The 25,535-nt window shown below is 44.6% G+C and overlaps 12 protein-coding genes across 12 annotated transcripts; 6 read left to right on the top strand and 6 right to left on the bottom strand.

The window, feature by feature from the left end:
* Window position 1: 1 nt before the first annotated feature.
* On the bottom strand, window positions 2-1,135 carry END3 (End3p; the record flags this gene model as incomplete). Its single annotated transcript, XM_003646898.1, has 1 exon — window positions 2-1,135. One exon carries the CDS (start codon window positions 1,133-1,135, stop codon window positions 2-4), a length of 1,134 nt encoding a protein of 377 aa, XP_003646946.1.
* A 1,670-nt stretch (window positions 1,136-2,805) lies between these two features.
* On the top strand, window positions 2,806-5,295 carry AXL2 (Axl2p; the record flags this gene model as incomplete). Its single annotated transcript, XM_003646899.1, has 1 exon — window positions 2,806-5,295. One exon carries the CDS (start codon window positions 2,806-2,808, stop codon window positions 5,293-5,295), a length of 2,490 nt encoding a protein of 829 aa, XP_003646947.1.
* A 200-nt stretch (window positions 5,296-5,495) lies between these two features.
* Ecym_5376 (uncharacterized protein) lies at window positions 5,496-7,169 on the bottom strand (the record flags this gene model as incomplete). Its single annotated transcript, XM_003646900.1, has 1 exon — window positions 5,496-7,169. The coding sequence occupies one exon, from the start codon at window positions 7,167-7,169 to the stop codon at window positions 5,496-5,498; it is 1,674 nt and encodes a 557-aa protein (XP_003646948.1).
* A 790-nt stretch (window positions 7,170-7,959) lies between these two features.
* SAL1 (Ca(2+)-binding ATP:ADP antiporter SAL1) lies at window positions 7,960-9,612 on the top strand (the record flags this gene model as incomplete). Its single annotated transcript, XM_003646901.1, has 1 exon — window positions 7,960-9,612. The coding sequence occupies one exon, from the start codon at window positions 7,960-7,962 to the stop codon at window positions 9,610-9,612; it is 1,653 nt and encodes a 550-aa protein (XP_003646949.1).
* A 209-nt stretch (window positions 9,613-9,821) lies between these two features.
* Window positions 9,822-10,562, bottom strand: REV7 (Rev7p; the record flags this gene model as incomplete). Its single annotated transcript, XM_003646902.1, has 1 exon — window positions 9,822-10,562. The coding sequence occupies one exon, from the start codon at window positions 10,560-10,562 to the stop codon at window positions 9,822-9,824; it is 741 nt and encodes a 246-aa protein (XP_003646950.1).
* A 197-nt stretch (window positions 10,563-10,759) lies between these two features.
* Window positions 10,760-13,375, top strand: PMS1 (ATP-binding mismatch repair protein; the record flags this gene model as incomplete). The annotated part of the gene is made up of 1 exon (XM_003646903.1): window positions 10,760-13,375. One exon carries the CDS (start codon window positions 10,760-10,762, stop codon window positions 13,373-13,375), a length of 2,616 nt encoding a protein of 871 aa, XP_003646951.1.
* Window positions 13,376-13,456: 81 nt separating this feature from the next.
* On the bottom strand, window positions 13,457-13,900 carry SWS2 (mitochondrial 37S ribosomal protein uS13m; the record flags this gene model as incomplete). Its single annotated transcript, XM_003646904.1, has 1 exon — window positions 13,457-13,900. One exon carries the CDS (start codon window positions 13,898-13,900, stop codon window positions 13,457-13,459), a length of 444 nt encoding a protein of 147 aa, XP_003646952.1.
* A 384-nt stretch (window positions 13,901-14,284) lies between these two features.
* EOS1 (Eos1p) lies at window positions 14,285-15,538 on the bottom strand (the record flags this gene model as incomplete). The annotated part of the gene is made up of 1 exon (XM_003646905.1): window positions 14,285-15,538. One exon carries the CDS (start codon window positions 15,536-15,538, stop codon window positions 14,285-14,287), a length of 1,254 nt encoding a protein of 417 aa, XP_003646953.1.
* A 983-nt stretch (window positions 15,539-16,521) lies between these two features.
* Window positions 16,522-16,893, bottom strand: TPM1 (tropomyosin TPM1; the record flags this gene model as incomplete). The annotated part of the gene is made up of 1 exon (XM_003646906.1): window positions 16,522-16,893. The coding sequence occupies one exon, from the start codon at window positions 16,891-16,893 to the stop codon at window positions 16,522-16,524; it is 372 nt and encodes a 123-aa protein (XP_003646954.1).
* Window positions 16,894-17,763: 870 nt separating this feature from the next.
* On the top strand, window positions 17,764-19,293 carry NIS1 (Nis1p; the record flags this gene model as incomplete). Its single annotated transcript, XM_003646907.1, has 1 exon — window positions 17,764-19,293. One exon carries the CDS (start codon window positions 17,764-17,766, stop codon window positions 19,291-19,293), a length of 1,530 nt encoding a protein of 509 aa, XP_003646955.1.
* Window positions 19,294-20,280: 987 nt separating this feature from the next.
* Window positions 20,281-21,792, top strand: APJ1 (Apj1p; the record flags this gene model as incomplete). Its single annotated transcript, XM_003646908.1, has 1 exon — window positions 20,281-21,792. The coding sequence occupies one exon, from the start codon at window positions 20,281-20,283 to the stop codon at window positions 21,790-21,792; it is 1,512 nt and encodes a 503-aa protein (XP_003646956.1).
* Window positions 21,793-22,668: 876 nt separating this feature from the next.
* OM45 (Om45p) lies at window positions 22,669-24,096 on the top strand (the record flags this gene model as incomplete). Its single annotated transcript, XM_003646909.1, has 1 exon — window positions 22,669-24,096. The coding sequence occupies one exon, from the start codon at window positions 22,669-22,671 to the stop codon at window positions 24,094-24,096; it is 1,428 nt and encodes a 475-aa protein (XP_003646957.1).
* Between the last annotated feature and the right edge of the window lie 1,439 nt (window positions 24,097-25,535).

Here is a 25,535-nt window from a genome sequence, read left to right on the forward strand (position 1 = left end):
TTCATTTCAACGACTGAATCTCTTGTTGTAAGTTATGCAATTCACCCCTTTTACTGGATAGGTATTGCTCTAATATTTGAACTTGCCCTTCAAGACTATCAATATCATCGATTAGTCCCAGAACGCCTATAGAAGATTGAGAAGTAGTAGAATTGGAAAGTTGATTCTGCTTATAAGTCAACAAACCTTGAAACTGTTGTTCTAAAGTTTTGGGCCCGGAAGAGCATGGCACAGACTGTTCTCTGTTTAAACTAGCCAATTCAGTCTCCAAATTTGCAAGTTCTCGCTGAAGCCTTACCAATTCCCAATCTGTGCCTTTAGTAGCAGAGAAATCAGTACCTGCCATTTTACGCCTACCGTTGTCCGTAACACCTTTGTTTCCAGAACTAGACACATACGTAGAACCCTTCCTGACAGTTCCTTGTGCGCCCCCTGATATATCAGTAGAGACACGCTCCTTAGAAAACACCTCCTTCAACGCAGATGGCACGCTGCTTGGAATTTTTATGCCTAAATCATTCCGTTGCTTCAAAATATGCAAAACATAAAACACAGGATCCCTGTCTATGGTCGAAAAATTCTTTGGATTAACCAACCTCCACACCTGCTCTATTTCAGACGAGTTTATATTCATGAAGTTCGCCGCTGCCACCCCAGCAAGCGATGGGAAAGACACTGAACCATCGGTGCTTGTCTGACATTGTTGATAAATACTTTCATACAAAGTCTTATTTTCTAGAGAAATATACCACTCTACTTCAGGTGGTGGCGCTGAGTTATCTGTAGAGGCCTCTAGCGTTGCATCACTTCCATACCTCGCACTGCCCCTTTGTTTCACCAATTCTATTTTGGAACCAGGAACCAACCAGTCTGGCAGCTGTTCCGGAACAGCATTTATATTCCGATTCACCATATCAAAAATCAACCTCATACAAATCACAAATTCCTCAAAATCCAAATTATCATCATCATCAATATCAGCTAAAAACCATATTTGACTTAACACAGATGAATCCAACTTTGAATTGTGTAAGATGGGCAGTACTTGGTTGTGTGTCACTTTGTTATCCACAGGAGCCAACCCTGAAAAAATTTGCCAATATTTCTTAATTTCAAACTGTTCTAACTTAGGCATCTTATTGATAAGCTGCTACTTTACCCCCCCCCTTGGACTTGGATATTATCTAGCTCAAAGAAATTGGTTCTTTTAATATAATCTGTTTAATCAACATTTTGATAACCAGACAATTTTTCAGATTTCTAAAAAAGGGGGTGTGGAACAAATGCACGGACGATCTTCGGTTACCCTGATTTCGAATAACAACGCTGGAAAGCAGGATTGGCATGATGGACCTCTCGACGACTATCGAACGTGCTTTGTCGATGCGTGGCGGCAAGATATGATGATCTGGGCAGGGTTACTGCTGATCGCTAGGGTGTCTCTAGGCCATTTAGCCGTTCTAGACTTGGAGGATCCTTTTATCACCACTAAGGTGCCCGCTAATCGTTTAAGCAGAGTACAACATTCTCGCCAACTTCAGGCACGTGCGAACCACGTGACCGACGGATTTCTCGAGAAATCCGTCGGTCACGACGTTGAACAATAGGGATGCGTCAATTTTTAGCTCACAAAAAGGAGCTTACAAACATTGCCCAATATTACTCAAAAGATTTCCCGCAACATCGCCAGCCTAATGCAGTACTCACGTTAAGGTATTTAAGGTATCACCAAGTGACTTATGATTTTAGGGCCAGTGGAGCATAGTTCTAGAGCGACGTATATTTCTTAATAATAGCAACTGTGAACGGTCTATGTTGCTTGTTACAATAGTAATACGGTCTCTGACTGTTGTACCCCTGCTACATGGGCAATAAAAGTAATGCAGAACAATCGAGTCAGAATTGCCTGGTTACTGGCAAAGAACCTATCGGCAAACTTTTTATTCAATTACATATGTGCTAGTTTCACATAGTTTCCAGGGCACAATATTTACCATATCTAGATCCCCAGGAAATTGGCTGTATACTTATGAAATAGAAATGGACAATAAGAAACTTTGTTTCCTACCTTGGTACATGTAGGCAGTGATGCAAAGACAAAAAAAGAAACTAGGCACAAAGAGAGGCATCCAAGTAACATGCCATTTAATCACTGATCTCCTGTCGCACTGGTTTCTTTCCTTTTTACTTCCCACCTTTATGTACAGTTACGCTTTCTATAAATACGTTGACGTTGCATCTTGCAGGTAGATTTCCCTTTCAAGAAGGACGCGTCACCAAATGATGAAGAGATGCAGAGCCCAGCTTTTTAGGTAACAAGAATTTCGCGATTATCCTGAATCCTTGTTCAAAGAGATGGATGCTGCATATATCTCTCTCTGGATACTCGCGAATGGGAAAGTTGTTCCGCAGGCTGCATTGCCTAAATGGGGTGCCCCGTGCTTTGCAGTACATATTATTCTAGCATGAAAGATCCAAGGACTAGCAGATAAACTGTCCACATCGAGCGATTTGTTTGTTCGATGCAAGAATTTATATATGTGTTGACTTTATAAACAGCTCGTTTTACAGCCGGGCTTCAAAGCTGTTGAAATGTTGTGATTGAAATACTGTTAAGACGTCCTTGCTTGTATAATCCAGTTCGCTTCACCTGCCACTTTGCAAGCTGCTTGCCAATAACTCACCAACATTCGCTAACTAACCGTTTTATTGCTTAATAAGATTATCCTAAGCCACATATACCAGGAGAGAATTTTGTATTTGCTAATCTAAGATTTTAAGTTTTTTTTTTTTGCCAACCCAGCTATGCTGCTATCCATATTGCTCTTTATTTCTGCTTTGCTATATTCAGTATCTGGGAAACCTTACGAATCCTACTCTGTCAACAAACAATTTCCACCTGTTGCACGCCTGGGTCAATACTTCAGCTTTCAGCTCTCGAATGACACTTACAAATCAGAAAGTAGTTCATCAGAGATTGCCTATGAGGTATTTGGATTGCCGGATTGGCTGTCGTGGGATCGTTCAAATAGAGTTTTGAGTGGCACCTTTCCTAGCGAGTTTTTAGATTCAGGGGACACGAAATATTTCGGCGTGACTTTACAAGGAACAGATCTTTCAGATGGTCAGTCTCTGAATGCCACTTATCAACTGGTTGCTACCAGCCAACCGGCTGTTAATATAAGCTCTGATTTTAATTTGTTAAGTTTACTAAAGAACTATGGCCAAACCGATGGCCGGAAGGCTTTAAAGTTGTCTCCAGGTGCCGATGTTAATCTTACGTTCGAGAGGGACATGTTTGCTGTTGGTTCCAGTTCTCGCCCTATAGTTGCTTATTACGGTCGTTCGAAACAGTACCATGCTCCGTTACCTCCTTGGCTGAGTTTCGATAGTGCCATGCTCAAGTTTAGTGGTTCAGCCCCTGTTGTGAATTCAGATATAGCTCCAGAGGTGGACTACTCGTTTTCATTAATTGCCACGGACATTGAAGGGTTTGCAGGCGCAGAGATGTCGTTCGATTTAATCGTTGGTGCTCATCAGTTAACCACCACGCTTTCTAACTCGCTAGTGGTAAACGTTACAGATAGCGGGTCATTTGATTACGAAATCCCCTTTAAATATGTATTTTTGGACAATTATCCAATTTCAGAAGCTAATATCAGCACCATGACATTACAAAATGCTCCAGACTGGGCCACTTTAAAAGACAATCATTTGGTAGGCACTCTTCCAAGTCTTGCTGGCGAGGCAAACTTTACAGTTGCAATTTCGGATGTGTACCGTAACAATGTTTTTTTGGATGTTTCTGTCAAATACACTCAACAATTATTTGCCGTGAATTCATTTGCCAATGTGAATGCTACCAAAGGATCATGGTTTGAACATAGCTTGTCACCTTCGCAATTTACAAAATCCAGTGGTTTAAACATATCCGTGGAAATTTCTGACGCCGACTGGCTCTCGTTCATTGAGAATAATCTAACATTAAGCGGTGAAGTTCCTGATTCTTTCTCCTCAACAACAGTTAATGTCACGGTTGCTGAAAATGGACATACTGAGTCTTTACCTATGAAGATTATTGGTGTAGATTTCGCCACAAAGGCCATTGATTCATCTGCTACCGCTGCAACCGGAACAGCCTCAGCAACTTCGGGATCTAGTACGTCTTCTATAGTATCAGCGTCCGGATCATCAACTTCTGAGGCGGGGGAATCATCATCAAAAAAGAAGAATTCATCTTTGAACAAAACGATAATAGCCTGCAGTATTGCTATTCCGTTATTTTTCCTGTTGATTATAATACCTATCATACTTGTGTTAAGAAAACGGCGGCGCCCCACCGAAGAAGAATCTGACCTAGATTCTGAACAATATGCCGATAGGAAGATTAGTGGGCCCCAATTGGGAAACCCTGCAAATAATCCAAATCCTTTCGTTTTATATCAAGAGAAAAACCCGAGTAACCCATTTGACGACGATGCATCTTCATTATCGAGCGCCAAAAAACTAGGCGTTTTAAACGCTATTCAGTTAGAAGATTCCTCCGAAAACTCACTGGAGAATGAGAAAATGGGCTCCGACGATGATTCTCAGGATGGCTGTGAGCACTACGGAGCCGGCTTCTATCGAAAAGAGGGTCAACCCGTTAATTCGGAAAATTGGTTGTCTGCAGGAGACCATGAAGGTGACTCCCGCAGATCATCTGTATTCTATAACAGCCAGCCATCAAAACGCAAATCATGGCGGTATTCTTCTCACATGGCAAATAGCACTAATAACAACAGGAGAGTATCTAATAGATCTAGAAGAGAGAGCTATGCGTCTGTGAAAACCGTGAGTACTGCTGACCTGTTAACGACAGAGGTTTCTGTTAGTACTAATATACTGCATGATCCCCGCAAATCCACTTTAGGTGCCCGAGATTCGGTGTTCATGGAACTAGGCGGCAGCAAACATTCCTCTGATAGCAGGACATCATCGTCGGGCACGCAGTCGGCATTAGCGCCTTTGAATGAAACATACGCTGGCTCCCAGACTACCCTAGATCCTTTCAGCGCCGGTTCCCTTAGTGGGACGGCAGATGGTTCCATAAAACAGGAAAACATGTACCACCATCGTTACCAATACAAGGGCTGGAAACAACAAGACTCCAGGCCCAATCCCGGCAAAACCAAAGGACCGGCGGTCCCGGCTCGGCGCAAACGTAGTACTAAAAGATTAGTGAAACTAGAAAATAAAGGCGGTGTAAACGTTAGCGACGTTAACCTAATAGGACAAGAGCCAGAGAGAGATTAGGAATCGAACTTCAAGTAAAAATGAGAACAAGACATAAAAACATAACCGTTTTTTATCAACAAAAGATGTGTATGATATATATTATGTAAGAAACAACGGTTTTTTTGTTTTATGTTCGCTCTATATATCTATGCGCTCGTATGTCTATACAAGCGTATATAAATGATAACAATAATGATGATGATGATGATGATAATGGGTTACAACTTACTCTGGCGCTTGAAACGCATCGCATACGATGCTGTATCAATCGCACGTCGTCTACCTTGGACATACTCAATCATTTCGGAATAGGTCTCAGGAACAACAGTTGCAAAACCAGGAGTGGTACCTGCATCATCTAAAGGAGTGAAAAAAGAATAGATAAACGACCCGGACTTATTTTTCCGCTCCGGGTTTAATTCTTCAACAACAGTATCTACCTTCACCTGGATCAACGTGCCAGGACGCGACAAAAAGTGGTCTTTGTTCGAGGACAGCTTGTTTACCGCTGGCGGCTGGAAAGCCGCCAGCGGGTTCTGCTGCTGGTGCTGCGTAGCAGCACCAGAGCCCGAGCCCGAGCCGGCTTGGGCTGCACTGCTCCCGTCATGAAGATGCTCCGTGTAAACAACACTAGCATCCATATGCAAAATAGAACCAACAGGAACAGGCGCACGGAACGTAGTGGAGTCAAGCGACACAAAACGAGGCAGCGTATGAGAAATAGAAGATGCCGCACAATACGCCAACTCAAACGTCTGCCGCATCAAATAGCCGCCGAAGATCATATACGAATGCCGATTACGGTACTGCGGCTGCATAAACATCGTAGACTTCAAATTGGTCTCCCGCATAAACGCCGCGTTCTTGGGCCTGCTTTCCAGCTTGGAAATCTCCTTCGACGCCCGCCACATCTTATGGATCATACTAGACTCCTCCGCCGTAGGCGGCGTATTACTCAAATTCTCCCCAATCGCCCTTAATTTCTTGGCCGCATTATGGGACTCGGCTCGCTTAAAATCCGTCCACTCTTGCTGGTTCAGCGGCAACAACTTGTTGATCGCCAGAGACTTGTGCGTCTCTGGATTACGCGCAACAAATGTGAAAGACGCAGTCAGAAACGTGTCTTCATCCCGAAAGCTCCCCTCACTGACAGTATCCGGAATAGGCCCTTTAACCGCCGACGCCTTGATAGCAATCTCCATAGACGATCGCCCAGTCCACACAACACTCCCGGACAACACCACGTTGTAATCCGTCACAGAGTCCAACGGCTTCAACAAATATATCCGGTCCACCGATGCCGTCACCATCACCGGCTCCGAAGGAGCCGTGTGTTTGTAAGCAATACACCCCGCTAGCGCATCTAGGTCCTGGAAAATCTGCCCCATACGAATCCTACCGGCCGCATTCACATAAAAATCCGCCGTCAGGGGATCATCCTTGAAACGGAGAATCAAGTACGAAAACGAATCCTGGCGCGTCCGCTCCCCTATCTCCGTGGATTTAACGTTGTTGTACACATACGAGTCAATTATCTTGCCCTGCGCCAATTGCCGCTTGCGCTCGTTCAACGCGTTCACCCACGTGGCCTTGAAGTTGCTGTCACCAGGCGCAGCAGCCGTCCCGCCCCCCTTGGGCACCACCCGCGAAAACTCATACTCGTCACTCATTGTCGTCGCCTGCCCATCCGGCTGCGTGGCCGCCGATTCGATCCTGCCCATGTCCCCACCGCCGTTCTTTTTTCTCTCCATCATAAAATTCTGCGTGCTCTTTCCACGACGTAGAAGATATCCACCGCTGCTGTTACGACAACTACCACCACCGATCACCGTACGTAGAACCGATAACGAGCCGATACCCCTGCTACAAGACCCCCCGAACACGAATCTCATACTTCTGGCCTCTTTTTTTATATACAATTTAAATTTTTATCTATTTATTGTTGGTGTGATTATGGAGGGTTGCCAGGACGCTAAGTGGGGGCAAATGATAAAAGCCTTTGGCGCACAGCTTAATTAAAACGACTTTTATACTGCTGGTGTCCGTGGCGTTCCGTGGCGGAGGTGTCCCGGGGAGCTTTAGGGGAGGCCGGACGGGCGCGGGGACGGTGGTGGCGGTCGACCAAACGGCCTTAATTCCGAGAGAGGGGTGGAGGTGTGTGGGTGACGCCGGGGGTACTCGGACCACGGTCATGTGACCTGCGTGCGCCGTGTGTCGTGCCAGCCCGATGCCCGGGACCCGCCGGTGGCGGGTCCCGGCGGGGGGAGGGGACTGCACCTCCGCGCACCGCGCCTCGGCGCGGTGCGCGGCCCCACGAAATGGAGGTTTTTCTTGTTGGTATGATAGAAGACCTCTCTACGTTGGCCAAAGGAATACCAACGCACACTCACGCTCGCCACACAGTTCTCAGTCAGCCAGGCTCACATCCCACTCTTGAATCTTGGCGGTGTGGGAAACACAAGAAACAGAAAGGCTCGTCATACCAACTCTATCTTTTGGTTTGCGTTAGGTTTGCGTGTATAAGGCTGGTGGTGCTCTGCAAAGTTATACACAGCAAGCTAAAGAAAAAAAAACAACGGCACATACACAACTACAATAAACAAGCGAACAAAGTATAGTGGCGAATAGTTTTTGAGTTTTTAGTCTACATACTAGTACTATATCACAGGAGTGAGTCTCTCAATGGGGATTCCAGTAGAGACGGAGGAGCAGAAACGAGCACGTCATGAGCGGTTATTTAGACGGCTAGATGTCGATGGGACGGGGGAAATTCGGTACGAGACATTGAAGCGAGCGTTTGAGCGGGAAGACCATCCTTTGAAGGATAACAAGGAGGCGATCGAGGCGATTTTCAAGTCTTTGGATTGTAATAAGGATTCGGTGATTGATTTTGGTGACTTTGAGGCATATGTGTCTGTGGCGGAGGTTCAGATAAGACGAGGGTTTGACAAAATAGATGTAGATGCGGACGGGAAAATCAAGGCGGAGGAGTTGTCGAATTATTTGAGGGATCTTGGAGAAGATGTTCGGCAGGAAGTAGATGCGGAGGCGCCGAAGGGGAACCGACTAACGAAGTTTATACAGTGGGCATTTTTGAGGCGGAAGGAGGAGGAGGCTGTTGGTAATAGTTGTAATAGTAGTAGTGGTAATAATGCGAGGGCGGCTGCGAGGACGGCGTCCTCGCAGCCGCCCTCGCGGGTGCCGTCGCCGTCGCCCTCGTACATCACGTACGATCAATGGAGAGACTTTCTTATCTTTATGCCGCGTAAGGAAGGTTCAAGGTTGCATACAGCATATTCTTACTTTTATTTATTCAACGAAGATGTGGATTTGTCCTCTGAGGGCGATATGACGTTGATCACCGATTTTATCGGTGGGTTCGGGTTCTTCCTTGCAGGGGGGTTTTCCGGTGTGATATCGCGTACGTGCACAGCGCCTTTTGATCGTATTAAAGTGTTTCTCATCGCTAGAACAGATCTATCGTCGACATTATTGAATTCTAAGGAGAAACTGCTTTATAATAACCCAAGAGCAGACCTGTCTAAAATCCGTTCACCTCTCGTTAAAGCGGCGCAGTCTTTGTATAGACAAGGAGGTCTACGTGCATTTTACGTGGGAAACGGTCTCAATGTCTTTAAAGTGTTCCCGGAATCGGCCATGAAGTTTGGTTCCTTCGAGCTGGCGAAACGTCTGCTGGTTCAATTGGAGGGGGTTCATGACACAAGCCAGCTATCCAAATTCTCAACGTACATCGCCGGTGGACTGGGTGGGATCGCGGCACAGTTCTTCGTATATCCAATAGACACTTTAAAATTCCGTGTCCAATGCGCGCCCTTGAATACGACACTGAAGGGCATGCCATTATTAACCAAAACTGCAGGAGAAATGTACCGTGAAGGTGGCTTGAGGTTGTTCTACCGAGGTCTTGGAGTCGGCATCATGGGGGTATTTCCTTACGCCGCTCTAGATTTGGGCACCTTCTCTGCCCTTAAAAAATGGTACATCGCCAAAAAAGCAAAAACATTGGGCATTCCAGAAACTGATGTGGTTATTAGTAACTTTGTTGTTTTGCCAATGGGTGCATTCAGCGGTACGGTCGGCGCTACTGTTGTTTATCCGATCAATTTACTGAGAACTAGATTACAAGCTCAAGGGACTTTTGCACATCCGCATAGATATGATGGTTTCAAGGATGTCTTCCTCAAGACAATACAGCGGGAGGGGTTCCCAGGATTATACAAGGGATTGATACCGACTCTTGCTAAGGTTTGCCCAGCGGTCTCCATCAGTTATTTGTGTTACGAGAACTTGAAGAGAGGCATGAAGTTGGAATGACCAGGAGATGGGTACAACCCAGATAGTCCATATTTATATTCTGCATTCAATTGTTGCATAAAATTGTTTTTGTTTTTAAAAAAAGCATATACGGATTAATTATTACACATTTTTTTTATGTTATATATACACATTAGACCTGTTAGATACAATTAATAAATTCCACTTTCACCTCCGCCTGTTTGGGGGAAGATATATCTTTTGAACATTTATTCTTTTAGTTGATTACTGTTTTCGTAAATTGTCCGCTTCAAGTTTCTTGGCGCTACTCTCTCGAAGTATTGGTTGATGACCATTGAGCCAACATCGCACCCAACTACCGCAGTCAGTTGAACCTCCGGAACATCATCTAGTGCTAATGTCGTATCTGCTCTTGCATAATCGTCTTTGGAATACTTCACCCAATTCAAACTTCTATCTAAATCGAGCCTTTCTTCTTCAGTGACAACGTTATGTACGTCACGGCCCAAGCTCAAATCGAAAACTTCGATAATTGCTTCAAAAGTTACTAACCGGGGAGCAACCCGAGGAAGCTTTTGTAATTTTTTGAGTAGGTCGTTAAAACATGCTCTTAATTCATCAAAAACTAAACCCTCTGTTATTTTTGATTCATCCTCATCACTATGGTGGATCCAATCACCAAAATCTAAAACATACCTCTCCCAAACTTGTCCACTAGGTATTCCATATGATTTCGAATCATCACTTGTAACAATATTTAAATTAAAACAGCGTATATGTTCGAGCTTGGTTAATAGATCATTGCTAAGTTCCTCAATATATTGTTCTAGACCTTGATGTCGGGTTACGGGCAAATGACGAGGTAAGTTAAACGCTTGATATCTACTCCAGTTGAACGATTCTGGAGGGTATACATTTCTATAATATAGAACTATATTAATGAAACATTTTAAGTATAATTTTAACCATTTTTCAACTCCTTTATTCATACTCGAGTTTCTGCGTCATTCGACCGTTTGTTAATTTCTAACTCTAATGTCTGGTAGCATTTTAAAAAACAAATTCGCTTTTTGTCTGATAACCCCCCCCCAACACGAAATGGGAAATTATACAAAGTTGTTACTTTAGATCAAATAGTGAAAGTGTTTCTGCCACACACACATGAATTCCATTACTCTCAAAATCGATGTCTGGCCAAATAACTGCTATTACCATAAAAGATGTCCATAAAATTACATCTGGGCAAGTGATCATCGATTTAACCACTGCTGTAAAAGAGTTGGTTGAAAATAGTTTGGATGCACATGCTGATAAAATTGATCTCACGTTCAAAAATTATGGTTTGGAATCTATTGAATGTTCAGACAATGGTGATGGAATCTCCGAAGCGAATTTTGAATACTTGGCTTTGAAACACCATACTTCAAAGATTCAAGAATTTGAAGATATCTCTAAAGTCGATACTTTTGGGTTTCGGGGAGAAGCGTTAGCCTCATTATGCGCTATGGCAAATTTGACTGTTTTCACAACAAAAAGGGGCCCCAAAGCCCATAAGCTAGATTATGATCCAAATGGCAAGTTGGTCAAAACTAGCATTATATCAAGGAATAAAGGTACCACAGTACAATTGCAAAAGTTGTTTAATAACTTTCCTGTGAGGAAAAAGGATTTTGTTAAAAACTGTAAAAGACAATTCAGTAAATGCGTTACATTGTTGCAAAGCTATGTGCTTATTAATCCTCAATGTAAGATATCTGTTTGGCATGTCACAGCTAATAAAAACAAGTCTCTTGTCCTTTCGACACCCTTAAAAAGTGATGTTTCAAGGAATATATTAATGGTGTTTGGCTCGGATGGTTTGCGTGGTTTACAGTCATTAACATTGACACTAGACCTGAATCAATACAAAGAACAAATGGGGAAAAAATATTTGGGGGACCCAAGTTGGGATGTTTATGATTACACGATTTCTGTTAGTGGCTACATCTCAAAGCCTTCATATGGTTGCGGACGTGCTGGGAAAGACCGACAATTCATATACATTAATGGAAGGCCTGTCAACTACCAACAGATAGTAAAATGCTGTAATGACACATATAGAACATTTAACATGTTGGAGTATCCTGTACTTATATTAAATTTCAAGTTGTTACCTCAGTTGGTTGACGTTAATGTTACCCCTGACAAACGAACTGTCATGTTGCACAATGAAGAATTTGTACTTCAATGCCTTGAGGAAAGGCTGGAGCAATACTTTAAAGACCAACAATTGTCACTACCGAAATCTGAACCTCAGACCACTTATAGGGCTGCTGCTGCTGATAATACTGCTGATAATACTGTTGATGATGCTGATTTAGAATTTGTACCCAAGAGAGCGAAAACGCTGCCAAGTCAGGAATTAACTGCAACTTTTGAAAATGATGGGTCTTCTCAAGATCAGGAGGACATGGGTAGCAAAGAAGGTATAACTAAAGATAAAATTGATTCAAAAGAAGCGAAGATTTCCGATTCGACTTCCTTTAAACCTGAATTTGCGCAGCATTCGGCTACAATGGAGAAAGCAGTCGCCCCTGCTAAGAAGCAATCTGATCTAGGATCGTTTGTTCACGTTTCTCAAGAATTCACAACTTCAATGAACAAAGCATATGAGGAAACGCGGTCTCCGTCTAAGGAACCTGTAGTAATACATATTGGCAGCACTAAAATAGAGGAATTTGTTACCAACAATAATAACAAATTAATTTTTAGTCCTTCACCGAGTGATAAAGAACAAGAGGAAGCATTTGAAAGGGCTAATAATTCTGAATCGAAAGAATATATTTCCAATGATCACAGTGATGTGGAAGATGTGATCAAATCAGATCCTCATTGTTGTTCTCATAGTGATTCGAGTTCTATTGAACAAAGCTTTCCAACATCTCAATCCGACCCCTCGCAACATATCCAGGACGTTAAACCAGTTCTGCAGCCGTCGAATAGAAACAACTATGATGGAAATTTGGCAACTTCATCTCACAATCTTGAAACTAGTCTCGACACTAGTTTAGATCTCTTACGAAAAGAGTTGAAGTGCAGCTTATCCTTGCTTCAGACATCCATTCATACCAGAAGCTTCACTAGAAATAAAGAATTTGAGGACAGTTTCAATTCTGAACAATTTCTCACTTTGACCGTTTCCAAGGATGACTTTAACAAGATGTCAATTGTCGGTCAGTTTAATCTTGGATTCATCATAGTTACTCGTCGAACTCAAAATAAACATGATTTATTTATAGTAGACCAACATGCTAGTGATGAAAAGTTTAACTTTGAAACTTTGCAAAAGACAACAATCTTTAAATCGCAAAATCTTATAAAGCCGCAGAGAATAGAGATGAACGTTATTGATGAGCTGCTGGTCTTGGATAACCTCGAACTCTTCCGAAGAAATGGCTTTAAAATCAATTCCAACGAGAATAACCCTCCAGGTTCACGCATTGAAGTAGTTAGCTTACCATCTTCAAAACAGATGGTCTTTAAAATGGATGATTTTTACGAACTACTACACTTGCTCAAAGAATGTAATGGCATCAACAAAAGCCGGATTAGATGTTCCAAGATAAGAAGCATGTTTGCAATGAGAGCATGTCGAATGAGCATCATGATTGGTAGACCGTTAAACCGTCGTACTATGACTAAAGTTATACGTAACTTGAATGAGTTGGAAAAACCTTGGAACTGTCCACATGGGAGACCAACAATAAGACACCTAATGGAGCTCAAAGACTGGGAATCTTTTCAAAAAGATTATGAATTATGATGCCTTCTTTTAGTTTTACTTAAATGTTCATTGTTATCTTTATATAACATGAATATATATACATATTATATACAGGAGAGGTTAGCTATGCCATATGCCCAAATAACGACAGAGATTACCCACAAGGTCACTTTCTGGCTGATTTGTAGCACTAGTATGATACCCTCTTCTATCAAGTTTGTTCAATTTTCTTGCAGTCTTAGAATTGTTCCTAGTACGCTGCCCACGAACAGGAAGTCCAAGAGCATGTCTCATACCCTGGTAGGAACCAATTCTTCTTTTTAATGCAATATTTTCTTTTACAACAGCTCTAGCAGCACCTTCAATAGTCATATTCGTCAGCTCAGTTGTTATAGACATCACTTGAGCCTCATTAAGCTGATGCATTCGCATCCACGGGTAAAAACCCAGTTTAGAACAGATCTTTTCAGCAGTTTTTTGGCCCACGCCATAGAACTTTGATGCAAGTGCAATCTTAACCACCTCCTTACCCTTGAAACCTTTACCGAGAATATGGACAACCATTTTCAAAAAGAGTTCTTGAATATATCCCCACTGCTACAACTATACTACTTGCCACCTGGATGCCTGCCTGGGGATTCTTATTTTATGTTTTTTATATTTTAACTGTTCCTCTAGGTACTGAGTTTTCCAAATTTTCAAAGTTTTTAAAATTTTCCGTTAAAAGTTCACCACCACACCGAGATGGCATATATCATATGAAGAGCAAGTGGATACTTAATAATATCTCAATGATGCAAATAACAATCCTAGATTCCTATGGCCCGTTCTGGTTAGATTAATATATGGCGTATGCAGGACTAACTCAGCCCAAATTAAACATGAATATATACTTCAGGTATATATATATATATATATGTAAATGATAGTGACGGTGGAGTTGGACTATTATGAATCTTGGTACATTTGTTTAAAAAATCTTTCCACTTGCTCTGCGTCCAGTCTTTGGATAACAAGGTTACGAAGTAGGCCCAGCATAGTAATGAAGCTGGCTATCCCCACAGGTACCACACAGAATACAGTTATATTATAGAGATCAATAGATCGTTTTTTTGCAAATTCAAACCGAAATGCCTTGTTCTTCCTCTGCTTTTTCTTCCGTTGTATCTGCTGCTGCTGTTGTTGTTGTGTAGAGTCCAGTAGAGTTGTTTGAGATGATAGTGGCACAATAGAGCGATCCACTGACGATAGAGAGGTGCCAGAGCCCACCACACCGCCGGTGCTACTTGGAGGAGAAATATTCTCAGGAATATTATAATCCACGTAGCTTAGATGTGACGTTAGAAAGCTCTGCCAGATGTAAGCTCCTGTGAGAATGCAGCTGATAAGGATCCAGGAATGAAGGTAGTAATCCCCATTGGGGGACAAAGAGGATAGCAGTAACAATTCCATGGTAACAATAACCAAAGACATAGAAAACATTCGCAAGATGGCAGCGAGAGTGGAGTACTTCATAATCCAACGGACCATTAGGGAATCGAGTATGGAATATGACAGATACATGGATACAAGGCACCAAAGGGAACATAGTAGATACTCCGAAGACCTAGTGGCACTAAGTGCACTCAGCAGCCACGCTTGATCATCAAGGACCTCACGATTCGGCAAGAAATTGCTGACAGGATTTGACATACCGAAATTGGTGATCTGATGTCTGATGTTGTTCTTCACATAAGTAGCCCAAGAGTTCTGAAAGGATGTCGCCAGCGATAATGGGTACAAGATGTCGTTCTGTGCATTACGAAAAAATTCCCAAGCTATCTTTAGAGATGAGTACAACGAACATATTGGAGGTACGAGAGCCATATCCCTGCAAATTGCCACTAGAAAATGTTGTTTTGCTGTGAGATGAGATAAACTGAGATTGCGTAGAGAATTATAGGAATTAGCACATCTTTGACCTGAAGATGAAGCCCCACCACTGCTATCGCTGACTGTAAGGGGAACACTGCTTAGATACTCTGGTAGCGATTCACTGCGGTCCTGCAAATAATGGTTATGGTTATGGTGATGATGTTGATTGACATTCCGAAGATTATGTACTTCCCTTGGAGACAGTGAGCTAGACCCATTAGCCCTGTCCATCACCAGCGGACTTGATTCATCCTGCACAACTTCTCGCCCTGAGCTTTCAGCAACCATCTGATTCTAACTCTTCCTGCTGTGAGAAAAACCTACAGAAAGAAAGAAATAATAGAACACTATCACGCCTTCTATCTGTTTCTCTAATATACATTTATATTTTGTAACTAAAAGTTCAAATATGCCGTCAATCTGATTTCGAATCAATCCCGGTGGTGGGTAGATCTTGAAAATTTTCGCCTTCTCCGATTAGTATCATATGAAGATTAGAGAAAGTGGGTTGCAGAACCTGTCCATCATAGGTGCTAGCAGCATTAAGTAGTGGTAGTAACGATGTGCAAGGCTTTTTTTTATATATAGATGGGGCGAATAGTCGGTGGGGAAAGGGGGGACGGGCAGAGGAAGCTTGTGTTAGACTAAGCACTACAGACAACTTCTTCCCACAGCTGGAAAGAAACCCCAAGGGTTGTTTTATGATAAAAGTAGGAGTCAGGAAGAATCAAACGAGCCAAAGGTACGACAAAGAGAGGTCACCACTGAACTTGTCACTCTCCTTCCAAGCGGAAACCTAACTCTCAAGAGAGAGATGTGTACTGTTAAAAAATATCATATTGTATATAGAAATTTCAATATAATCATGACAATCAAGGAAACCGAAAACCGTATCTCCGGTGTGACCATTGACTCAATATAATAAACAAAAATGAAACGGCTATACTTGCGTTCTGTGATATCCCTGTGTAGACTTGCATGCAAAACACTATCAGGGGGAACAACAAAGCCGATAGCCTCAGCCAACAGAAATACCATCGAACTGAATAGAAATAACGAAAAGTTTGTAATGATGCGCGCTAAAAATGGCGACAGCAGGACATAAGTGCCATGCGGACCTGCCCCGCCATGAAAACTGTACATGCCACTGCCACAACTGCAACTATTGTTGCACCTGCAGCTCCAGTTCTCGGCCAAACTGGACAAAGACGACAAATCTCGCGCAGAGCCAAAATGACACTGCGCTTGCTTGTCCCCCCATCCGGCACCATTCACAAATTTTCCAACGAAGCAGTAATCTCCTCCAACTCACCCTTGGCTGACGCATATTTGCTCTGCAACCCCTCGTACTTCGTCTCCCAGTCCTGAACCTCGTTTTCCAACGAAACAACCTTCCGCGCCAACTGCTCCGACTTCAAATCCGTCTCCCGCAACAACTCCAGCGTCTCCTTCAACTTGGTATCACTCTCCTCCAACTCCTCTTCCAACTGCTGGTTCTTCTTGGTGAAATTCTCGTTATGCGAACGCAAATTAGTAGAATCCTCCGCCAACTGCTTGTGTTCATTCAACTGAGACTCCAACTTCTCCAACTCCTCCTCCAAATGTTCGTTCTTCACAGTAAGCGACTTGATCTGGTTCTCCATCTCAATATTCTTCTCCTCCAGCTGCTTCTTCTCCTCCTTCAACTCCTCATACTTGTCCTGCCATTGTTCCGACTCTGCCTTCAACGTAGCCAACTTCTATATTAAATCACGTGACGTTAGTTATATCTCTCCCTCAATTAACCCCATCCCCTTCCTTCCCGCTCCAAACACAACCAAACATACCTCTCTTATCTTTTCCATATCGCACTCTGTATTTATATCCCGAACCAGAAATGCCTTGAGTCACTATTTATTCAATAACTTCCCTTATGTGCCGCTCAAGATCTATAAACCCCGTATCCACCGCCAGAGGAAATTTTCCTCTATGCTTCAACGCCTTATATACTACCAACAACTTGTGTACTTGTCCTTTGTAAACATTTGCCACCGAAGCGAGAAAAGATCGTTTGAACAAGAAGGGAGATTTGGGGGGGCGGTTTTGGACCTGGGATCTCGCGGCTAGGCAGGCAGCGGGGCGGGGCGGGGCGGCCACGGGAGTGCCCGCGTGCCCGAAGCCGCCCAGAGCCGTCTGCGACGGGGCGGGACGTATCGAAAGTAGAAAGACCCAAACAAGGACGAGTCACGTGGCAGCACGTGACTAGGTTTTTCGCTATTTCTTCTGCCCAGCCGCCCTTGGGCGGCTGGGCAGAAGAAATAGCGAAACACGCCGCGCCGCGCCCAGCCATCCCAATTGCTTATCTCAGCGTCTGGGTTTCGACGTAGTCACAACAGGAGAAAGAAAAGAGAGAGAGAAAGAGAGAAAAGAGTACTAGGTCTGTCCTCCACCCGAATACAAACCACTTAACCAGCTCATACAAACTATCTCAAACCTTACTTTCTTCTTCAAAGATCAGCAAAAACCATACACACATGTCCAGAGCTAGGCCAAATGTCGCCTTCAATGAATGGCTGGCGTCACCAAGCAAGCGGGTTGCAGCCCTTGCTGGGGAAGAAAAAGAGGAGGAAGCAGCAGCAGCAGCAGACGAAGAAGACGGCCTTTGCAAAGAGTCGTGCGTTTTGATTTTACAACCGAGCAACCGCTATAGCAGAAGCACGCCCCTGCTCGATTCCGACTCGTCTGCGCTCCCACCGTTGGTGCCACCGAAGTCCCCTGCCGCCGCCCCCGTATTGGGGGCGGCGGCAGAAGCATCAGCAGCATCGGTGGCAAGTGCCTCGCCTGGTACTGCCTGGGACGCAAGCTACGACCAGGAGTTCCAGGAGGGCCTCGATTGGGTTCGGTACGACAAGCTCCAGGCGGAGAACCATGCGGAGAGGGTTGCAGCCAGAGCTGAAAGCGTGCACAAGAGACGGCTGTTACAGTGCCTGTCCAAGCTTATAGCGTGCACAGGAAGTGTCAGTGGCAGCAGCAGGGACGGCAGCAGCAGCAGCAGCGGCATTAGCCGCCGCCGCAGCAGCCGCCGCCGCCCCGGAGAGCCGCTGCACAGCAACAACACTCCTATATCGAGGCACTCTTCCATCCGCCGCAGGGACTTCTCCACCACAGCAGAGATAGACCGTTACCAGCGCGGTTCGCAGTTCATCTTCCACAGAGGGTTCTCCACACGTCAAAATAGATTATCCAATACACAGAAACGTCTGCAGCGTCGCCGCTGCACAAAAGCTAGGTTTGAAACCCCCACACAACTTTCTGCGTTCATCAAATACATCAACTTTGGTTCCTTCAAAGTCGAAGACGTCACCGGCTCCAAACAGATGATCTTCCACGAATTGAAGCCGCCCAAATGGGCCGAATTGTCCAAAAAGCGCCCTGCGCTCGTTTCTCGGACAAAAGAATGGAAGCCTGCCCAACACACTTACACGGATCTAGACAGGCCCCTCGTGGAACAATGTAAGCTCAAACTCAAGGCCCCGCCGCCGCCGCCGCCCATCCTGGCACGCAAGCGCTCCCCTGTGATCCACCGCCCGTCCGGCGGTTCCCTGCGTCGTTCCCAGACCGTGTCGTCCTTGCGCCGCCACTCCCGGTACGAGTCGCTGTATCCTGGGCTGTACGTCACCTGGCGGGAATACTTGCAGTCCGTCATCTACAACCAGATCAGTTTCCGTCTACAGTGTCTGAGGGCCCCCGAGGTGGACTCGCCCGGAGCCGTGTCGGAGCCGGCTCGCCCTCCCAGGGAAAGCTCCCGTTTCTCCGTCGAAGGTAGTATCTTTGAGCACCAGAGCTTCGAATCCAATGTGGACTACAGCGTTCATACCAGCGCGCCTATTGCCCGAAATGATCTATTCTACTACCATGTAGGTTCTGTCGCTGTTCCTGCAGGCGCGGCTGCGCCTGCCAAGGGCGGTGACAACTTTATGAACGAGCTAATACCTGCAGATGAGAATTCCGGTACGATACGCCACAGTTCCCACTCCAGTAAACGCAGTCTGAAACTGTACTAATTTTTTGCATTATCGGAGCCAAGAACAAGAACAAGAACAAGAACAAGAACAAGAACAAGAACAAAATCAACAACATCTATCTACCGTTGCGCTTCATTTTATTTTCTTCAGACATTTCGATAGTTTTGAACATTTACGTACATAGTACTTGGTATGTACATATAAAGATATACACATATACATCTGTTATACATCCACGCATCTACTAATACAGAGAACCAGCTCCGCTCCTCTATAGGGCGGTGGCACTGTTGTTTTTCTTTGTCGGCGGCTATAGCCGCCGACCCTGCCGCCGCACACATCACGTGACTGACATCACGTGATGTGGTTCCCGAGGGTGGGCTGTTTTTGCAGAGAGCAAACACCCAGCATGCGGTTACACAAGCACCGTTGCACGCACAGTTGCACGCACAGTTGCACATCTACAACTCCCCCCCCCCGCAGGCTGCTGCAACCCTACCCCGGTCCCTCTCGTGGCCAGGACAACCGGCCAGCACCCGTGTGGCCCCGCAGCAGCCCCGGCCCCCGGTCTCGACGCTAGCTTCACCATCCTGCCAAATGCATTTCTTTTTCGTATTTTTTCCGAATCTTCCAGAACATAAAATTGTATAAAAGCTTCAAATGCGTAGCAGCATATATGACTTCGAATGCAAAACGACGAGTTCCGTCTAGAAAAGGTGTAGAAAACAGAGAGAAATCCGTCAAAAAAGAACTTGATATAATTTGAAAGCTTACCCACCTACTGACTGTGATTGATATTCGTTTTTGCAAAACAAAAAAAAGAGCAGACTGCCTTTTTGTTTATTTCTCCTTATACTCTTCTCTAATATAAGGTATTCTCTTTTTTGGGTTCTGTTTGTCTTCTAATATATCGGTTTGCAATTACGCACAAACACACACGCACCCACACAGACGCGGATATAGGTTGTATATGTTGTAATAGCGTTAGGCAGTGTGTGATATATTTACGTTGTTTATATTGGAGAAATGGTCAAAGATACCAGGTTCTATGATTTGTTAAATGTTTCGCCTACGGTGTCACCACAGGAGTTGAAAAAGTCGTACAAGCTTGCAGCGTTGCGATACCATCCTGATAAGAACGGACACAGTGAGTCTGCAAAACAGGCGTTCCAGCAGATAACGGAGGCGTATGGGATTCTCAGTGATGAGCGGAAGAGAAAGATCTATGATAGGTATGGGGTTTCGGATGAGAACGAGATAGTGGCGATATTAGCGTCTCAGAAGCGTGCAGCAGCAGCAGCAGCGCCGGCAGCTACGGCAGCGAGAAACATGGAGATGACACCTGGGGATTTGTTTGCGCATTTCTTTGGCGATGGGTTTGGAGCGGGAGGGGAGTTTTCGTTTCTACAGGGCAACTTGGGGGGGCATTGCCGGTTTAATTCAGCTGCCAAAGACAAGGCGCGAGATGGGAAAAGCAGGGGCCCGGACATCAAGCACAATTTGAAATGTGAGCTGAAGGAGTTGTACTCTGGTAAGGTTGCGAAGTTGGGACTTACGAGAACGAGGTTGTGCCATCGATGTTCGGGCCACGGCAGTATGACAAGCAGTGTTTGTGGCGAGTGCCGGGGCCAAGGTGTGTACTCGCAAACGAGAAGGCATGGGCCGTTAGTGCAGACGTGGTCGTCTTCGTGCAGAAATTGTTCTGGGGCTGGTACGTTTGTAAAGTCTAACGATGTGTGTCAGACGTGCCGGGGAACCGGATACATACGAGAACGCAAGATTTTCGAAGTTGAAATCAAACCGGGGCTGTCTAATAAATCTGAAATCATCCTTCCCGGCGAAGCAGACCAGGTTATTAGCACAGTGTACGGGAAACAGCAGGTCATACCTGGAGACGTTATTATAATAGTGCAGGAGCAATGTAGTACAGGCAGATACCGAAGATTCAGGGAATCAGATTTGGTGTTGACTAGGTGTGTTGTCGATCTTCGAACAAGCCTCTGTGGCGGATCGATCTATATCGACGATCATCCGAGCGGCAGGCCTATCAAGCTCGAGGTAATACCTGGTGAATTACTAAATCCAGGATCCATAAAATGTGTCGAAAACTTGGGCATGCCAAAGCGGGACAACCCCTCGCAATACGGTGATCTATATATTAAGTTCTGTGTGAACTTTCCTGAGAGGCTAGAACCAGAAACTATGAATGTGATATCAAGTGCCCTTGCCTCAGATTCGAACATTATACGACAAGAGAATATAACCGAGCCCTCCTCTGCCCAAACTCGGAACCCTGATTGTTATGAAGAACATGTCTTTAGTAACTTTAACGAAATTCCCGATCTACGGAAAAGAAGACACTACAACAGCTCTGTAGCTGGCAATAAAAGGCACAAACCAGGAGGTATCTACGAGTCCGAAGATGAATACTCAGACAGAAGTTACGATGAAGATGCATATGACGACGGGTTCGATGTTTATCCTGACGCTCGGCCAAAGACCTATCGCATGGGTGAAGAAGCTACGACTGCGTCCTAGTCATACACACTACACACTGCATAGTTACATAAAGACCAAACACACACACCACACTTCTTTTTTGTAGCTTTGATTTATTTCTTATTATTATATTTGTTTTGTGTAACAAAGTGCATACACAAAAAAATTCGGAGTTTATTGTAATGAATAATACATAATACATGATGTGTACATATATCAATCACATGCCTCATGCACACCATGCACACGATGCACACCCATCCAAGACTCTGTACCTTTCGGCTCTCAACAGTTTTATGACATAATCATAAAGCTGGTCATCGCTATAGCAACGTCTGGAATTTTTTCTCGAGGATTCCCCTCCCCTTTTTTTTCAACCTGTATTATGTTTCGAGAACGGCGTTCTTATTCAACGTGTAGCAATAATTACCTCCTGCAATGAAAAAGCCTTGTGGTAACAGTGTTCAATATGGCAGAGCAAATAGTCTCTTTTTCCTGTCTCATTTTGGAAATACAAAATCGATGGAGACGGTCTTCTCAGAAAGCGAAGCATGTATTATTTTCTATATTAAGACATTGCGGACTATGTAAGAGCATCATTGATGTCAAAAGATAGATGGACGTACGGTCATCATCCTTAAATTACCCCTGTTTTACTTATTTTATTTATTATGTAAAGCTTTTGCAAACATATATTGAACAAACCACTCCCCTCCCCTCTCCCCTTGCATTTTTGCTCGTTGCTGGCCCATGTATAATCTCTGGCCAAGGAATGCACTAGGTATATAGTATATATATATATAAAATTAATCTTCTGTTCCCTTGCTATCTTACGAATTCTCAGACCAGCAAGTAATATCTTTATTAATTATCAGCTTCCCGATATCTATTTTATAGCTAAGACAAGAAAGAAAAATGTCAACCCAAGTTCTAGTCGGTGGAGCCATCGCAGCCACAGCTGCGATGTTCTTCCATCAAAAGGACTGCCAGGTAGCCACTAATGCGAAAAGCCATATTCGCTGGAACGCAGGCAATATACGGGACGGAATGCGCGACGACTTGGTCAGCTTCAAGGATGCTTTGATTAACACGATCACCTTCAGAGGATCACGTGACTACAGAGGAGGGTATGGAAGCAACAGCTACGGAAGCAACAGCTACGGAAGCAACAGTTACGGAGGGGGCAGTTACGGAAACAATGCTCCTGCGTATTCGAGCAGTTCCATCTCCTACCCTAATGGCGGTTCCTACTCTACAGGTGGCAGCAGCGCTTATAACAGAGGCAGCAACATCGTTGGTGACGTTGCAAACGGCGCTAGCAATGTTGCAGGCAACATTGCTAGCGGTGCAAGTAACCTGGCCAGCGGTGCTAGCAATGTTGCAGGCAACATTGCCAGCGGTGCAAGTAACCTTGCAAGCAGTGCCGTCAACGCTGGTGGCGCAGCCACAGGCGCCATTGGCAATAAGGTGGGCGAACTCAAACAAGCTGGTTCCGACCTGACGCGCGACGCTTCCGAAAAGATTCAGTCCTCCTTTTCCAACGCAAAGCGAACTGCCAACAGCGTCACAAAAGAAGCTTCCGACAAGACCCAATCAATCTTCAATTGGGGCTCCAACGACTCAGAAAAGCTCAAAGCCTTAGCTATCGGCGACTTTGACAGAGCGAACAAGAATTACCAAGATGTGCTCGAGCTCCTCAACAAATCCAAAAAGGGACTCTTTTCCAAAGGCGATGAGCACTTGAAAAGACAATTGGACCTCGCGCAGCAGCAGCTCAACGAAGCAAGACAGAGGCTGCACGATGCCTCCAGGGATTTCGAACGCTACGCAAAACAAAACATCAACGATATCTCCCATAAACTAGAGGCCGAAGACGAAGCACTAAGAAACAGAGGCTTCCTCAGCTGGTTCAAAACCCACACCGTAGGCTCTGATGTCGTCGACTCCGCCGCTAACGCTGTTACGGGCGCCCAGCAGATTGCGAGAGATGCAAAGGGCTCCGTAGACAAATCCCTATCCTCAAAAAAACTTGGCCCATCCGACTCCCAAAGAAGACTGGACTCACTTGAACACTCCAAGGGCGACTCCTGGTTCGGCACTGCCAATTCCTCGCCCGACCACCTTCCTGCAGCTGCCAGAACTGCCAGAACCCTCGAGGGATGGGGCGAAACTGCAACCCAGTTTGCCCAGGAAGAGCTCGAAGAAGAAAAAAAAAGGCGAACAGGTTTTGGAAATCTTGAAAAATCCCTAAAAGAGCGAGAACTACATCCACCCACAATAGATAATCAAACAATCGATCGCCTTTTGTCTGTCACCAGTCCCACTCCCTCCTCCCACTGCTAATACTATACGTATTGTTAAATAAATTCTTCTTTCGTTTACTATACAAGTTCTTAATTTTCCCTCTGCAATATTAAATTACTATTTTCCTACCTTCTTTTCTACATCTCCTCCACAAAAGAGCCCCACCTCTCCAAAAGCCCCGCCGTGCACCTTCCGTCCATCGGATTAGCCCGCTTTCTCCAATCGCATTCCCCAGTTGCAGCTGATTACTATCCACTATCCATACGTAGAATCCCCGCGCTGGCCAACTTTATGATGCCCGCGGAGGAGCCGTTACGAAGGGAAACCTAGCTCTTCATCTCTTGCTTCACTCTGTGGCAACCATGTCCGCTCTGCGGACATGGTTGCCACCAGCCCTCCCAGTCCCCCCGAGCAGCTGTAGCCCCCCTTCTCCTCACCCCTCCACCTAATATTCCCAACATCACACAGAACACCTTACCACCCGTTTTGACACTCCAGAAGGCAAAAAACCTTCTAGCACCCCCTCCGGCAATAATCTAGTCGACTAATCAGAGCCAACAGAAAGAAAAAAAGAAAGCATTAGCATCCAGTTGATGATCATCATACCTTTTCGAAAAACCTGACCATCTTTCCTAGAGCTGGAATTGTTCACAAAGAATTCACAGGTAAAGCCAGCGGTGGTTTTTTCTGGGTTTTCAAAGACTTACCTTCCCCTTCCTCGGGCCTGTGTGTGAATCATCAGCATCAACATCATCCACAGCATCATCGTTGCTAGAAGTGGGTTTTCCTCTTTTCTAAATACCAGTTCTATTTTTCTGTTTTTGTCTTGTTCTCGACTGTTTTTTCTTTGGGGGTGTTAGGAAGGCTATATATCATTACTGTGTGATTAGTACTACTACTGTTGCCGCTGCTGCTGCTGTATATATATTAGTAAAAAGGACGGTTTTACTGTTTGCGAGGCGTGAGAGAGAGAGAGAGAGCGTGTGTGCTAGTTGAGTGAGTGTTTTTATTGACTGTGTGTTGTGTGTGTGTGTTAGTTTTGTATCATCATCATAATCGTGCATTTGGGTTCGAAGGATTCTTACACCAAGGCCAATTACAGAGCAAAAAAAACAAAAAGAAGTGCTATTTGTTAACAGACAAGAAATCCAATCTTTTGTGAGTGCTGAGGCTTGGCTCGGAAGGAATATATAGGTTTGTTTTGGATTTTCTTGGGTTTGGATTGTGTGCGTCTGTGTGATTTGAATAGAGAGAAGGTTTAGTTTTTAGTTTTCGAGGCTAGTTTTACAAGGGAAGTTTATAAAGAGAGGGACGAGAGAGATATAGAGAGAGAAACGAAGAGATAGATTGAATAGGTGTTTTAACAGGAACGATAGGCAAAGAGTTACGGGGTGTATCAGCTTTTTTATTATCAAGTTTTTTTATTATTTTTCATTTTTTCACTTGGTTTGTGGGAAAGATTATTTTGTTGGTATATT

Source organism: Eremothecium cymbalariae, chromosome 5 (genome assembly GCF_000235365.1).
Source record: "Eremothecium cymbalariae DBVPG#7215 chromosome 5, complete sequence".
Taxonomy (NCBI): domain Eukaryota; kingdom Fungi; phylum Ascomycota; class Saccharomycetes; order Saccharomycetales; family Saccharomycetaceae; genus Eremothecium; species Eremothecium cymbalariae.